This window comes from Coregonus clupeaformis, chromosome 19 (genome assembly GCF_020615455.1).
Source record: "Coregonus clupeaformis isolate EN_2021a chromosome 19, ASM2061545v1, whole genome shotgun sequence".
NCBI lineage: Eukaryota > Metazoa > Chordata > Actinopteri > Salmoniformes > Salmonidae > Coregonus > Coregonus clupeaformis.
This window is the reverse complement of record NC_059210.1, coordinates 54,141,647-54,159,431: the sequence shown is the minus strand read 5'-3', so window position 1 is coordinate 54,159,431 and position 17,785 is coordinate 54,141,647. Positions and strand designations below refer to the sequence as shown.

The window sequence follows — 17,785 nt, the reverse complement described above, 5'->3', positions numbered from 1 at the left end:
CCCTCGCACCAAGTGTACGGTGCGCGTCGCCAGCCCGGCCCGGCCTGTTCCTGCCCCTCGCACCAAGTGTACGGTGCGCGTCGCCAGCCCAGCCCGGCCTGTTCCTGCCCCTCGCACCAAGTGTACGGTGCGCGTCGCCAGCCCGGTCCGGCCTGTTCCTGCCCCTCGCACCATGTGTACGGTGCGCGTCGCCAGCCCGGCCCGGCCTGTTCCTGCCGCTCGCACCAAGTGTACGGTGCGCGTCGCCAGCCCGGCCCGGCCTGTTCCTGCCCCTCGCACCAAGTGTACGGTGCGCGTCGCCAGCCCGGTCCGGTCTGTTCCTGCCCCTCGCACCATGTGTACGGTGCGCGTCGCCAGCCCGGCCCGGCCTGTTCCTGCTCCTCGCACCAAGCCTATGGGGCGCGTCGCCAGCCCGGCCCGGCCTGTTCCTGCCACTCGCACCAAGCCTACGGTGCGCGTCGCCAGCCCGGCCCGGCCTGTTCCTGCCACTCGCACCAAGCCAGGGGTGCGCGTCGCCAGCCCGGCCCGGCCTGTTCCGGCCACTCGCACCAAGCCAGGGGTGCGAGTCGTCAGACTGGTCCAGCCCGTTCCTGCCACTCGCACCAAGCCAGGGGTGCGAGTCGTCAGCCTGGTCCAGCCCGTTCCTGCTACTCGCACCAAGCCAGGGGTGCGAGTCGTCAGCCCGGTAAGGCCCGTTCCGGCTCCACGCACCAAGCCAGGGGTGCGCATCGTCAGCCCGGTCCGGCCCGTTGCTGCTCCACGCACCAAGCCAGGGGTGCGAGTCTTCAGCCTGGTAAGGCCCGTTCCTCCTCCACGCACCAAGCCAGGGGTGCGAGTCGTCAGCCCGGTCCGGCCCGTTGCTGCTCCACGCACCAAGCCAGGGGTGCGAGTCGTCAGCCTGGTAAGGACCGTTCCTGCTCTACGCACCAAGCCAGGGGTGTTCGAGTTGGTTTGTGTTTGACCGTTGACTGTCACGTTATCGTTTTTCTTGTTTTTGTTCGTGCATTCACTTAATAAAGAAGTATGTTCGCAACTAACGCTGCGCATTGGTCTACTCCATACGACGATCTTGACAGACATTGGTAATTGCCCTCTGTCCTATTACATTTCTTCCGCGGCGCCTGGTTTTGGTGAGGTTGAAGCCAACCTCATCCACATAAATAAATTCATGGCGAATTAAATGGGCATCCATCTCCAATACTCTCTGTAACAGACAAAAGGATATACAGATGAGTAAATATGGTATGTCTGAAGTACTGGAAGTAGTGTTGCATACATACCTCTACAAAGTAATGTCGCAGATTCTTGACTCTGTCAGAGTTTCTCTCAAATGGCACCTTGTAAAGTTGTTTCATCGTCACTTGGTGCCGTTGGAGGATGCGTTGTATGGTCGACAGGCTTACAGCATTGATGTTGTTAAATATGGTGTCATTATTCAAGATATGCTCTCTTATCTCTCAAATCCTAATTGCATTGTTGGCCAAAACCATATTTATAATTGCAGTCTCTTGTACATCTGTAAACAAGCGTCCTCGTCCTCCATGATGTCTTTGCCTTTCCACTCTGTACAGAATTCAAACACAGTATGTGTTCAGCATAGGAACTGTAAACAATGTTAAAAAAAAAATTGTACAGCATGATAACCAACCTCATTCATTCAATGCAGTGCAGTAAATGGATGGCTTAGAGTTACATATGTTTATGCAATACTATGCAGTCATACATATTTTACAGTACATTACTGTAATGCTAAAATAGTCATTCGATGGTTGCATACATGTTCTCATTTCTGAAGGTTCGAATTATGGACGCTACTGTAAATCGACTCAAGTTGGGCTGGACTCTCAGTCCAGCCTCTCTCATGGTCAAACCGTGGTTGATCACATGATCAACAATTGTTGCCCTAATCTCATCAGAGATGGCTCTCCTTCCTTCTCTTCTTTGCCCTCGTCCTCTTCTTCCTCTTCCTCTTCCTCTTCCTCCTACTCCTCCTCTTTCAACTCTTCGTCTTTGAATTTGTCCTCGTTGTTGTCCCCTGCCTCTCCCTCCTACTCCTCTTGCTCTCTGTCCATTGTTGGCATCCATTGTTCAAAACAGGTAATCTGACCTTTGCCCTATTTATAGGCCTATACTACAGTAAAGCAGTGATTGGTTAGTGATCAGTTAAGCAATTAGTGTTTGCACATGTGAGGAGTGTGTGTGTGACCTGGTGAATAAGTGTAGCATTTTGATTGGTTGTGTTTGGAAAAGGAAAGCAAGTCACTTCCTGTTAGATTTTTGTGTTTTAGGTAGAGAAATGTGTGTAGTGTTTTGAAAAAAGGCTGAGAAATAGCTTATGGTTTTGGAGATTTGGTGTGTAGTTTTGCACTTTGAGTGAGAGGTTTCAAAAATCATGTGACATGAAAAGGTTTTGTGTGTAAGCAGTTGGAAAAAACTGTAATGGTACCCAAACTATCTACACTGACTCTGTCTTGCACTGACCCTACGACACTCGTTAGACTATATATACACACCATATACACACTCACTCACACACACTACATTGACACTCCCACACAAAACCTACACACATTCACATACACTACATACGCACACACACACACACACATAACACACACATGCATACCGACACAACACAAACACACATACATACACATTACACACACAAACGCACACACTTTTACACTCATCATTTGCTGCTGCTACTCTGTTCTTTATTTTACTCTTATTATTATTTGTCCTGATGCCTAGTCACTTTACCTTGCCTTCATGTGCATATCTACCCCTGCACATTGATCTGGTACTGGTTCTCCCTGTATATAGCTCCATTCTTGTGCATTTAATTTATTCCTCTTGTGTTACTATTTAATGTATTTTTTTGTTGATATTTTTAAACTGCATCGTTGGGAAGTGCTCATACGCATGCATTTCACATTAAAGTCTACACCAGTTGTATTCGGCGCGTGTGACAAATAAAATTTGATTTGATTTGTCTTGCTGGCTGGAGAATGGTGCAACTGCAAACAGGCACACACACACACACACATACACACATTCACACACACATACATACATACATACAGTGGGGACAACAAGTATTTGATACACTGCCGATTTTGCAGGTTTTCCTACTTACAAAGCATGTAGAGGTCTGTAATTTTTATCATAGGTACACTTCAACTGTGAGAGACGGAATCTAAAACATTAATTTGCATTTTATTGCATGACATAACTATTTGATACATCAGAAAAGCAGAACTTAATATTTGGTACAGAAACTTTTGTTTGCAATTACAGAGATCATACGTTTCCTGTAGGTCTTGACCAGGTTTGCACACACTGCAGCAGGGATTTTGGCCCACTCCTCCATACAGACCTTCTCCAGATCCTTCAGGTTTCGGGGCTGTTGCTGGGCAATACAGACTTTCAGCTCCCTCCAAAGATTTTCTATTGGGTTCAGGTCTGGAGACTGGCTAGGCCACTCCAGGACCTTGAGATGCTTCTTACGGAGCCACTCCTTAGTTGCCCTGGCTGTGTGTTTCGGGTCGTTGTCATGCTGGAAGACCCAGCCACGACCCATCTTCAATGCTCTTATTGAGGGAAGGAGGTTGTTGGCCAAGATCTCGCGATACATGGCCCCATCCATCCTCCCCTCAATACGGTGCAGTCGTCCTGTCCCCTTTGCAGAAAAGCATCCCCAGAGAATGATGTTTCCACCTCACGGTTGGGATGGTGTTCTTGGGGTTGTACTCATCCTTCTTCTTCCTCCAAACACGGCGAGTGGAGTTTAGACCAAAAAGCTCTATTTTTGTCTCATCAGACCACATGACCTTCTCCCATTCCTCCTCTGGATCATCCAGATGGTCATTGGCAAACTTCAGACGGGCCTGGACATGCGCTGGCTTGAGCAGGGGGACCTTGCGTGCTCTGCAGGATTTTAGTCCATGACGACGTAGTGTGTTACTAATGGTTTTCTTTGAGACTGTGGTCCCAGCTCTCTTCAGGTCATTGACCAGGTCCTGCCGTGTAGTTCTGGGCTGATCCCTCACCTTCCTCATGATCATTGATGCCCCACGAGGTGAGATCTTGCATGGCGCCCCAGACCGAAGGTGATTGTCCGTCATCTTGAACTTCTTCCATTTTCTAATAATTGCGCCAACAGTTGTTGCCTTCTCACCAAGCTGCTTGCCTATTGTCCTGTAGCCCATCCCAGCCTTGTGCAGGTCTACAATTTTATCCCTGATGTCCTTACACAGCTCTCTGGTCTTGGCCATTGTGGAGAGGTTGGAGTCTGTTTGATTGAGTGTGTGGACAGGTGTCTTTTACGATCCCTTATTGATGTCACTCATTAAATCTACTTCAATCAGTGTAGATGAAGGGGAGGAGACAGGTTAAAGAAGGATTTTTAAGTCTTGAGACAATTGAGACATGGATTATGTATGTGTGCCATTCAGAGGGTGAATGGGCAAGGCAAAAGTTTTAAGTGCCTTTAAACAGGGTATGGTAGTAGGTGCCAGGCACACCGGTCTGTGTCCAGAACTGCAACGCTGCTGGGTTTTTCATGCTTAACAGTTTCCCAATGTGTATCAAGAATGGTCCACCACCCAGACATCCAGCCAACTTGACACAACTGTGGGAAGCGTATGTTTTTTTATCAGTTTTTTAAAGCTAAACTTGCTTTTTGCCTGAGTAACCTCTGGTGGCAGAGCATTCCACAATTGCATGGCTCTATACATAATTGAGCGACGCATTAAATCTGTTTTTGGTTTGTGTACAGTGAAGAAACCCATAGTGGCGTGTCTGTATGTATGTTTGAAGTGTATGCAAATAGATTAAAGTGGTTAGGCATTTTCAACACACAAATGTTTCTGAAAAAGACTAGAAGAGAAGTAGTCCATTTCTCCTCAACCCTCAACAATGAAAGACTATCATGCATGTTGTTAGTTCTATGTGTGCAGTTAAGGGCAAGGCGTGCTACTTTGTTTTGAGCCAGCTGCAACTTTGCTAGGTCTTTCTTCGCTGCACATAGGGCTGTGGCGGTCATTACATTTTGTCAGCCGTTGATTGTCATGCAAATAACTGCCGGTCTCGCGGTAATTTACCGGTAATTAGCATAAACACGTTTAGAATCTCCAGCTTCCATGCATAGCCTACAAGCCACTGATGCTGACCTTTGGAACATCTACTGTAGCTGAATAAAATATAAAGGATATTTTTCCCAAACGATTTCCGAGGGATTGCGCACATGCGTCTATCTGTGCTGAGTGGTTAACAAAGAAACAGGTCCTACTATATGCTTAATTTAGAGTTATTTATGCAACTTTAATTGTGATACAAACGTTAGAATGTATTAGAAATCAAAACATATAGCCTAAGGTTGCATGATGCGACTCTAATGATTATTTGAAAAAAGTTGCATGAAAGGGAGGCGCTCTGTTTCTTGCGCAGCCTGCACACACTTCATCTGTCTCTCATTCACAATTTGACAAGCACTTGTCAAATTGTTCTCACCCATCAGACTTTTCTCAATTTAATATGGTCTTTACATGTAGCCTACTAATATATGTGTGGAATTATTTTTGATCTAGAATGGCCCACAAAAAAAAACCCGTAGCCTGTACTTGAATAACGAATGGAGGTTAAGTGCGATTACGTTTTTAATATGCCAGGTATTCTACACCGGTTGTAAAGAGGATTAATGTGCTTAATTTAAAGAATTGAGCAATAAATATAGCAGCATCAGAAATCTGGGATCCTCTTTTAAATAGTGGCGAGTCAAAACTCTGTTTTCACATGCAATTGCACAATGACTAGGCTTATAAGAACACGTTTCACTAGGCTCTGTAGGCTATGTGCTCTCCAACCCTGTTCCAGGGGTCTTGGGCCTATAGGCTGCACTTAGAGTTTTTTGGCCACTTTGATACAAACATATAAAAACATATAGGTCTATGGACTAGGCTACATGATGCATGTGGCTATGATTTGAAAAAGTAGCAAAAAGATGCATGCGCTGTTTCTTGCCTTAGACTGCACACGCTCAGCATTATTCACAAGTGCTAATATTCTCACCCATCAGACTATTCTCAATGTAATCTTGTCTTTACATATACTAAATAATATATTTGTGAAATTAGTTTTGATTTAGAATGGACCTTTATCATGCACCTGTCGGAACAGGGGGGAAAGAGACATGTCATCCGTATGCACTTGAATAGCGAATGGAGGACGCTTTTCCCGCAGTTCATTTTCATGTCAGCCAGGTAGGTTACTCCAGTTGTAAAGCAAAGCAATGTGCTTAATATTAGGGAAGTTGAGAAATAAATATAGTAGGCCTTGCCTATAGAAAGCTGATGCGATCCTCCTCTTTTTAATAGAGGCCATAAAAACTCTGTTTTCTCACGCAATTGAATAGCATAGCCTATAGAAATGTAGCGCAACATGGGCTTATAGGAACACTTATTTCATTCTATGCATCAAACAGCTATGAGGAGTTGGCTCTCGCTGCACAACAGATAATCCTATTCCGCTCAAACTCAGAATGCCAGGGCTCTCATGAAGTGTTTGATTTGATTTTCGAAATCATTTGCATTGATTTCAGAATGGTTAGAGGGACAATAGAGCGCTGAGTACCGGCCATTAGTGACTGGCTGTTAGCAAGTTTGGTAGGCTACTAATGACCATCAGCGGCATCAGAGTGCAGTTTTGGAGAAGCCTAGTTACCGTGAGCGGTCACGTGGAATTTGACTCATGACTCGTGACTGCCGGTGTGGCGGTAATACGGTCACTGTAACAGCCCTAGCTGCACCTGACCATATTATCGGACAGTAATCGAAATGGAACAAGATCAGAACAACAAGTACAGTTGATCTTTGTGTCAAAAACACATAATATATTTTCATAACAGACATACCTCTCCCCATCTTCACAACAACTTTGCCAGTATGACTTGACCATGATAACTGACTATCCAATGTTACTCCTAGGAGTTCAACTTGTTCAATGGTCATCCTTTATGCACAACTCCAGTTGAGGTATAGGTCTAAGATAATGCTTTGACCCAAATACAATGCTTTTGGTTTTAGATGTATTTAAGACAAGTTTATTGTTAATTACCCATTCTGACACTGACTGTAACTCCTTGCTAAGAGTCTCAGTGAGCTTACTGGCTGTAGGTGCTGATGTGTAGCGTGTGCAATCAACAGCATACATAGTCATTTTAGCTTCTTGTAAGAATATAGATGCCATTTAGCAGATGCTTTTATCCAAAGGGACTTACAGTCATGCGTGCATACATTTTACGTATGTATAGTCCCGGGAAATGAACCCCCTACCCTGGCATTACAAGCTCCATGCTCTACCAACTGAGCTACAAAGGACAAGTGGCAAATTATTTGTAAAAATAGAGAAGAGTTACGGCCCAAGGCAACTGCCCTGAGGGATACAGCACTGTACACATCTGATGTTAGAGAAGCTTCAATGATGTATACTCTCTGAGTTCTATTGGATAAGTAACTCTCCAACCATGTGATGGCAGGTGATGTAAAGCCATAACAAGTAAGTTTTTTCCCAAAAAAAGTATTATCAATAACATCAAAGGCTGCACTGACATTTTACAATACAGCTCCAACTATCATCTTATTATCCATTTATTTTCGCCAATCATCAGTCATCTGAGTCAGTGAAGTACAAGTTGAGTGCCCTTCCCTATATGCATGCTGAAAGTCAGTAGTTAGCTTATTCTTTGAAAAAATAGCATTGTATTTGTTCAAACAAAATGTTCTCAATTATTTTACTAAGAACAGGCATCAAACTGATTGGTCGGCTGTTAGAGCCAGCAAAGGGTGATTTACTATTTTTAGGTAGTGGAATTTCTTTAGCTTCCTTCCATGCCTGTGGACACACACACTCCTTTAGGCCTGGGTTAAATACATGGCAAATAGAGGTGGCAGTACAGTCTGCTACCATTCTCAATAGTTTTCCATCTAGGTTGTCTATACCTGGTGACTTATCATTATTGATGGATAACAATCCACCTCTTCCACAGAAACTTGACCAAATTCAAAACAGCAATCCTTCTCTTTCATTATTAGATCTTCAATACAGAAATATGATGGTTCACTGTTCAATGTTGTCATTTTACTTTTCAGTTGGTACACTACCAGTGAAATAGTCATTGAAATTATTGGCTATATCTAAATTGTTTGTTATATATAGTGGGGTTGAGGTACTGGTGTCCCTGTCCCCTCCATGGTAGATACTGGTCACTTCGCTCAATGTAGATGGCCATATTGACAAATGGATAATCTCAAATAGCAGAAGCAAGTCGCACAGCTAGTCTTGGGGTTGTTGCCACCAAAACTGAGTTCTAACCTAGGATTCTACATTCAAACATGCTGTATTCAATTGGGATGTTGCCATATTCAAAGGTAAATGTATTTTTATGATTTAGAATCACCATGGCAATGGGTTTAAATAAACACTAGCTCTTATCAACCAAACATTCTAAATTCCAACATTCTACTTAATTGCTTGGTTTGATTGTGTGATGTCATCATGGGTATTTTTATGATTCAGAATTGCCATGACAATGGAACAGCGTTGTGGCTATATTGTGTTGTGATTCAAATGTATTTCGATTTCTGGCAACCAGAATTATCATGGCAATCATGCACATCATGTTAAATACAACTCCCAATATATGGAGTGATTTTAACACCAATCCACCAGAAATGTTGTGCACCAATCACCCAGAAATGTTGTGCACCAATCACCCAGAAATGTTGTGCACAAATCACCCAGAAATGTTGTGGTATGTATGCAGCGCACACGCACACACATACAGCCTTCAGATCCAGGGCGGATACAGGAGCTTAGTGAAATGTTTTACCTGTTTGATTTAGTGAAGTTGACTCACACACTCGTAGAAAAAAGGGTTCCTAAAGGGTTATTTGACTGTCCCCAGAGGAAAACCCGTTTTGGTTCCAGGTAGAACCCTTTTGGGTTCCATGTTGAACCCTCTGTAGAAAGGGTTCTACATGGAATCTAAAAGGGTTCTACCTGGAACCAAATGGGTTCTACCTGCAACCAAAAAGGTTTCTTCAAAGGGTTCTCCTATGGGGACAGCCGATGAACCCTTTAAGGTTCTAGATATCACTTTTCTTTCTAAGTGTGTATGGCGTTTACTTGTTGGCTTCCCGTTCCCAAGCTCCTGACTAATTGTTGACGTAACAACCAGTCTAGCAGTAGCCCACAGAGCGCTGGATGTGGATATGGTGCTGAGATCTGGGCCCTGCTGTGTGTATGGGATACGTATTATGGAGAGGTGGCACTTGCTGTGTTACTGAGTGGTGTATGCGTTAGTGTAGTGTTGAGATGTGGGTCTTGCTGTGTGTATGCGTGAGTGTTTGGGTGTGTGTATGCTTGCTTGCGTGCGTGCCTTTGTGTATGTTCCAGAGCACCTACACCATCTGCAACCAGCAGCAGGAGCAGACCTATAAAACAGTCTCCATGGAGGCATAGACACAAACACACTTCACTGTAATGCTGTGGCCTCAAAAATAGGAATGGTTTATTTTAATCAAGCACTCTAAACTACAGAACAACAGTTGCCTTTTCCATATTTTGTGTTGTGTTAGAACGCTACTTAATTCTTACCGATGGAACATTACCAAGACACACAGATGAAAGTATACATTTTATTACATTGTGTCTGGAATGTTATACTAGCATGGGAAAAAATGATGGATACTGTTTACACAAGTAAACATCACAACATAAAACATTAAGTATTGTCAGCCAGAAAGCACCTGCATCGGTCACCTAATGCTTTATGAACATTTATGAATACTTTTATGAACATTTATGAACACCTTATAACCAATTATTAACAATTTAGGAACATTTATGAACACCAATAGGTAAGGGATCAGTGTTAGCTCAGAGCTCAGGTCACGTGGCAATGTTATGTATTCCTCTAGAGTTCCACAGTATCTCCAGATCTTCAATATTCTAGCATTGTATCCTGTGTTAGTTCCACCATAGAGGACCATAGGCTCTAAGGACTTAGTGATGACCATTGACTACATACGCTCGCTGGACTGGACAGGAACACAAGAGAGGACAGGCTGGGCATGCTGATTTCTTCATCTCTTCCTGAGTCCTAAGATCTGACCTGGGGGTAAGGTGGTGGGGGCTGGGTGGTGAGGGAGACATACACACACTGACCTGTGGTTCTGGTCTCAGACTTCTGAATCACCTAAATACAATACAGAGGGAGGGATCTGTGCGTGGGTGTGTGCGAGTGTGCACATACTTTATGTGCATGATCAGTACCGGTATGTTGGAGTGTGAATATTCTTGACATTTTGTCTCCCTCGTCTCTTCTCTGTAGACGATCCGTGCCGCTACTAAGCCCATGAGTGACTGTCTGCTGATGCTGAGGAACGAGCACTGGAAGAGAGTACGCAGCATCCTCACCCCCTCTTTCAGCGCAGCCAAGATGAAAGAGGCAAGACAAGACCCCCCTTCTCTCTTCCTCTTTTCACTCCTCTCCTCTTCACCCATCTTCTCTCCTCCTCTCTTCACCCCTCTCCTCTCCTCCTCTCTTCACCCATCTCCTCTCCTCCTCTCTTCACCCATCTTCTCTCCTCCTCTCTTCACCCCTCTCCTCTCCTCCTCTCTTCACCCCTCTCCTCCTCTCTTCACCCCTCTCCTCTCCTCCTCTCTTCAACCCCTCTCCTCTCCTCCTCTCACACCATCATCACCCATCTCCTCTCCTCCTCTTTTCACCCCTCTCCTTTCACACCATCATCACCCGTCTCCTCTCCTCCTCAACCAAGCCCTCTACCTTTTTGCATGTTGTACAGCCCAGTGTTGAAATTTGCATGACAAGCCAGGGGTTATACTTTTGCTTGTTCTTGAACTGAGCCTCCGTCCAAATTGTACGTGCTCCAAGCACTTTGTCGGTGGATGCACTGACCCACCCCCCCCACCCCATCATCAAACTCGATTGCCTTTTCTTATACATTTTTTATTTGGCTTTCCCACGTTTCAAATTCAGTAGGGGATGACTAGCCTAGGCTAAGTGACGTGATTACGTAAGGACCTTTTCACTAGCTGACCACCACTACTAAGACCTGTGTCAAGATCAGTTACTTACACCACCGGCCCCCCCATAACCTCTATGTACAAATAAGAGAGCAGGTCTGGAATCAGTGTGGCATGATAGGATGTTTACACAGAAGGATCACCGCGCTTTTACGTGATGGTTTTTCTGGGGGGCGGGAGAAATAACAAGGAGGGCACTTGACTGAACTCTGATCGCTTTTATTAGAACGTTTACAGTGTGAACAGTGAAACAATTAATAAATCATGCCACGAAATGTACCGAATCCGGGAAAATAGGTGCTGGAACGAACAAAATCAAATCTAATTGGTGCCGGATCCTGTTCCGGCTCAAATTAAGCACTGCATCTATACACACACACATACATAATTCTCATTTTTCACTCCCCCTTCTCTCACCCTCTGTTCTATCTACATGGATCCCATACACGTTCATAAACATCTAGGCCTTCAGTAGCTAGCAATCTTATCGCCTCGCTTAATTTGGTCGGAATATCTCTCTTTCACTTTCCCCTCCCTCCCTCCCTCCCTCCCTCCCTCCCTCCCTCCCTCCCTCCCTCCCTCCCTCCCTCCCTCTCCCTCTCCCTCTTTCTCTCTGTGACTTCTGTGTATGGTTTGACATTGTAATAGAGTGTCATTAGAACAAACAGTGGGTCTGCTTTACAGTGTGGAACATAATTACTGGGGCCTGTTGGAACAGCATGTTTTATGTGCTCGTTGAGTCCCCTCTACACTGATACACTGACTTAGTGATTGAGATAGATTAATGAGCATGCCTCTCTGCCTGCCTGCCTGCCTGGCTGCCTGCTTGCTTCTCTGCCTGCTTGCCTGCCTCTCTGCCTGCCTGCCTCTCTGCCTGCCTCTCTCTCTATGTGCCTCTCTCGCTGCCTGCCTCTCTGCCTGTCTGTCTGTGACACCAGAGGCAGCTGCTGTGGACAGACATATTTCAGCTGCTATTGAAATGAACTAACTGCTCTCATAGCATTGCAAAGACCAACCAAACCAAAGATCCTCTATTCTCCACGTAGTGTGTGTGTGTGTGTGTGTGTGTGTGTGTGTGTGTGTGTGTGTGTGTGTGTGTGTGTGTGTGTGTACATCACATCATTTCTCAGAACTATCAATATAAAAGGGAAAGAAGGCATTGTTTGACATAGTGTTCATGTACCATGCATGTCCTGTACTGTATGTGTGTTAAGACATTGTGAGGTTATTGGTACATTGTATACCAGTTGAATACAGGGTTGTAGTGAGTGTCATGAGAAGGAAAGTATATCCAGAGAAAGACTGCAAGGCATAACACACTAGAAGGGTAAACAGTAGGTATGTAATTATCGTGTAGTAGAGACAGAGGTAGGTGGTCATTTAGCTGGACCGTTAATTGTGATTAGGGCTGTGGTGTTATGTTTCCATGGCAACCAGTGGTTGGCCACTTAGGTCTGATGAAACCACACACACTTCTCTCTCACGCTTCAGATACTGCTGGGAACACTCGCCTGAAAACTCTAACTGTTAGAGGATAACCACTGAGGATAAAGGGATTTAAGCTGAAAGTCGGTTATGACTGGTTTTGTTTCCAGATAGCTTTTGCAAACACTCAGTAATTCCTGCTGTAATTGACAGTTTGGATTTTATTTGCTACTTGCAATCAGTCCTCAATTTGAAGATGTACTCAGTGTCTTTGCGTACAGATGTAGGATCTTAATTTGATCACTCTTTTTGTTGCTGGGAATTTTAATGCAAACTTGTAGTGTATTTGAGTAAAAATAAAAAATTCTAACGTTTGTAATTTCCACTTAGACATTTTTGACTTGATTTGCTGTAACGAAAAATTTATCAACCCCTACAATCTACATAATAATTCACATTTCCTGTAGCTGCGGGATTATTTTCCTGTTGTAGCAAACTGACTCAAATTAAGATCCTACATCTGTACACGTGTACTTTTTCTCTCTTTCACTCTCTCTGAGTGTGTGTGATTAATATTCTATAAAAATAGCGAATCAAAGAAACAGGCTTGGAACTCAATTAAGAACGTCATTGAGATTGGAGTTGCATTCAGGGTGCGCTAATGACTAGTTATTGCTTTCTGTGTTTGTGTTTCGGATTCACACATTTCTCAATCAGTCAACATGTTTGTCTGACTCTGATGTTATGAAGCAAGGTTGTGTCAGCGATTAGGGTGTGTAGTAATAATGCTGTGTTCCAAGCAAGGTTGTGTTAGCTATGTATGTACTTCCCTCACACACACACACACAAACACACACACACACTGTCCAGTTTATTAGAGAGTGGAGAGGAGGCATGCTAATTATTGCCACACACAAAAACACACACACACAGTCTTGCTCCAGATTTTAGCATGGGAGAATGAGCCAGTGGCATGGGACTGGTGTGAATATGAATAATTTATGAGCGCATAAACCTTAACCACCCACTTTACAATCGGCACCAAACGAACACTCGGATAACTGGCAGTCCGAATTCTGTCACATTGTAGCGGGTGATGTTGGACGGAGTCAGGCGCAGTAGAGGAAATCACGGAATAAATGGTTTATTCAATAAACAGAGGTACGCAGCAATGCGTAATATACACCAGTGCGGTAAACGGCGCACTGGGGAAGACAAGGCACACGGGTGAATATCCTGGCGATACACAATACAAATCTAGCTCCACTGAGCTATATATCCACTACAATGAACAATCACACACAAAGACAAGGGGGCAGAGGGAACACTTATACAGGTACTGATGAGGGGATATGAACCAGGTGTGTGTAATAAACAAGACAAAACAAATGGAATGATGAGATGAGGAGCGGCAGTGGCTAGAAGGCCGGTGACGACGAACGCCGAAGCCTGCCCGAACAAGGAGAGGAGGCAGCCTCGGAGGAAGTCGTGATAAGAGGAAGCTGTTGGGTCCTGTCTGTCTGTCTCTCTGTCTTTCTGTCTGTCTCTCTATAGCTCTCTCTTTCTCCTTTTTCTTGTCTGTCTGTCTGTCTGTCTGTCTGTCTGTCTGTCTCTCCGCCACAACCCCAGTACCCTGTACTTAGCCTCACTCACAGACTGACCAGTCTTAGCCTGATCCTAAGCCTCCAGCCTCATATTCATCCTTAAACTAGTCAATTTTTGTTTACGTTGGCATTAGAGCTGTCAAAGTTAATGGTTAATAATGCGTTAAAAGGAAATGTAATTATTTTAAAACTTCATATTCATCATCTCCAGCACCACCCCAACATCAACATATGTGAAAATGGCACATTCTATGTTTTGTGGAAAAAATGACATCATCAAATCAAATCAAATCAAATCAAATTTTATTGGCCACATGCGCCGAATACAACAGGTGCAGACATTACAGTGAAATGCTTACTTACAGCCCTTAACCAACAGTGCATTTATTTTTAACAAAAATGTAAAAATAGAACAACAACAAAAAAAGTGTAGAGAAAAAAAGAGCAGAAGTAAAATAAAATAACAGTAGGGAGGCTATATATACAGGGGGGTACCGGTGCAGAGTCAATGTGCGGGGGCACCGGCTAGTTGAGGTAGTTGAAGTAATATGTACATGTGGGCAGAGTTAAAGTGACTATGCATAAATAATTAACAGAGTTGCAGCAGCGTAAAAGGATGGGGTGGGGGGGGGGGGGGCAGTGCAAATAGTCCGGGTTGCCATGATTAGCTGTTCAGGAGCAACAATTTTGGAAGAAAACGTAGAAAGTTCAACCATAAACACATTCCCAGGCATTTCTTTAGATAACAGAAAAAACATAATTTGAACAGAAGTAGCTAGCTAGTTATGCTAACGTTAGCTAGCTAACTTAAATAATGTTTACAATGCCATGGCTCAATGCCTCTTGATTAACTCTTAACTTCCCCAAATGATTTAAATCAAAACAGGACATCCATTCCATTTAGCTACTGTTTTTGTTGTAGTTCTCAGGTCAAAAGATATAAGCAAATTATCCCAATTCTAGTAGTAGCAGCTTGTGGTTAGTTCATGTTGAAGTAGCCTAGGCTAGATCTAATAGCTAGCTGTATTACATGAAGTCAGACCTGGCTGTATGGTTATTATTGTCTTCTGTGGAAGTCATAACATTGTTGGACAGGTTTAAATGCTCTTTGTTCTTTGTATCCATAGACCCAGTTATTTTTTACCTGTAGTCAACCCTCCAATCAGAAATTGGGAGCACTCATTTAGAATGCCTGACGCTTTTACAGTATGTGTGTGTTAAACTTCAAGAACATTGATAAGAGGGAGTTGGCCAAAAGGGCTTCTTCAAAGGGTTCTCCTATGGGGACAACCGAATAACCCTTTTTGGTTATGGATAGCACCTTTTTTTCTAAGAGTGTAGTCACAACCTTAGACTTAGACTAGTGTTAGCCCCATCACTATCCTCCAGCCTTATCATAATTCTTAGACTGGTCAATATCACTTTATTTTTTACATGTTAGATTGAATAGGCTTAGGCTATACCAATGATTCACCCGAAGTGTCATTCATGGCAATGATACAACCTTATCCAGCCTCCAGCCCCATCCTTTCACTTAGACTAGTCAAATGTAGGTTATTTTGACATAGATTTACAGTAGGCTATACTCAATGTTATGCCCGAAGTGGCATTGATGGCAATGACAGTAGCCCTGCATATCACGGTCATTTAATTGCTTCAGACACAATATATTGTACCCATACAGCTACAGCATGTTTATCCATTAGTATCTCCTTTTGTGTAAGGATCTAATTTCTAATTTGATCCCAGTGTATATTGAGCACTGGGGAGGTGTAGTGTGGTGCCGAGACAGAGAGGCGATGAGGAGATTGCGAAGGTAGATAAGGGGAGATGTGTAAATGTTGTCTAGATTTCTCATCTTCTCTCTCTTTCCCTCTTTCTCGCTGTCTCTCTCTCTCTCTCTCCCTCTCTCTCTCCCTCTCTCTCTCTCCTCTCTTTCTCGCCCTCTCTTTCTCTTTCTCTCTCTCCCATTTCTCCCTCTCCTCCTCACATCCCGAAATCCACCGTCAGAGCTGAGTGGCTCCTCTGATTTCTCTGTCCCGGAACAGAGACACAGACCGTAGAGTAGAGCCTCACAACCAAGGCCTCTCCCTCTTTTTCTCTCTCTGACCACCACTCTCTCTCAGCAGCGGTCACAAGTGTGCTCTCTCTCTCTCTCTCTCTCTCTCTCTCTCTCTCGCGCTCTCATTTTTTTCTCATGTCCCTTTAGCAAATATTCCATGCCATAGCTGTCCTTTCTGTGGTCGAATATGTGTTAGTGTCCTCGTTTTCTTTGATAAGAAGAGACTACCCACTGGGCATAGACGTCAGTTGTCAACTGCTTGTAGCGTCGAACCCAAGAAGACTCGAGGCTGTAATCACTGCCAAAGGTGCTTCAACAAAGTACTGAGTAAAGGGTCTGAATACATATGTACAGTTGAAGTCGGAAGTTTACATACACTTAGGTTGGAGTCATTAAAACTTGTTTTTCAACCACTCCACAAATGTCTTGTTAACAAACTAGAGTTTTGGCAAGTTGGATAGTACATTTACTTTGTGCATGACACAAGTAATTTTTCCAACAATTGTTTACAGACAGATTATTTCACTTATAATTCACTGTATCACAATTCCAGTGGGTCAGAAGTTTACAACTTAATGACTAAGTTGACTGTGCCTTTAAACAGCTTGGAAAATTCCAGAAAATGATGTCATGGCTTTAGAAGCTTCTGATAGGCTAATTGACATCATTTGAGTCAATTGGAGGTGTACCTGTGGATGTATTTCAAGGCCTACCTTCAAACTCAGTGCCTCTTTGCTTGACATCATGGGAAAATCAAAATAAATCAGCCAAGACCTCAGAAAAAAATGGTAGACCTCCACAAGTCTGGTTCATCCTTGGGAGCAATTTCCAAATGCCTGAAGGTACCACGTTCATCTGTACAAACAATAGTACGCAAGTATAAACACCATGGGACCACGCAGCCGTCAAACCGCTCAGGAAGGAGACGCGTTCTGTCTCCTAGAGATGAACGTACTTTGGTGCGAAAAGTGCAAATCAATCCCAGAACAACAGCAAAGGACCTTGTGAAGATGCTGGAGGAAACAGGTACAAAAGTATCTATATCCACAGTAAAACGAGTCCTATATCGACATAACCTGAAAGGCCGCTCAGCAAGGAAGAAGCCACTGCTCCAAAACTGCCATAAAAAAGCCAGACTACGGTTTGCAACTGCACATGGGGACAAAGATCGTACTTTTTGGAGAAATGTCCTCTGGTCTGATGAAACGAAACTAGAACTGTTTGGCCATAATGACCATTGTTATGTTTGGAGGAAAAAGGGGGTTGCTTGCAAGCCGAAGAACACCATCCCAACCGTGAAGCACGGGGGTGGCATCATCATGCTGTGGGGGTGCTTTGCTGCAGGAGGGACTGGTGAACTTCACAAAATAGATGGCATCATGAGGAAGGAAAATTATGTGGATATATTGAAGCAACATCTCAAGACATCAGTCAGGAAGTTAAAGCTTGGTCGCAAATGGGTCTTCCAAATGGACAATGACCCCAAGCATACTTCCAAAGTTGTGGCAAAATGGCTTAAGGACAACAAAGTCAAGGCATTGGAGTAGCCATCACAAAGCCCTGACCTCAATCCTATAGAAAATGTGTG

The 17,785-nt window shown here is 43.9% G+C and overlaps 1 protein-coding gene across 1 annotated transcript in view; it reads left to right on the top strand.

Annotated features, from left to right (window-relative positions):
• Positions 1–17,785, top strand: part of LOC121532280 (thromboxane-A synthase-like) — a 134,345-nt gene that overhangs the window by 69,427 nt on the left and 47,133 nt on the right. The window contains 1 exon segment of the mRNA XM_041838127.2: positions 10,391–10,507. Coding sequence (XP_041694061.2) covers positions 10,391–10,507 — 117 coding nt within the window.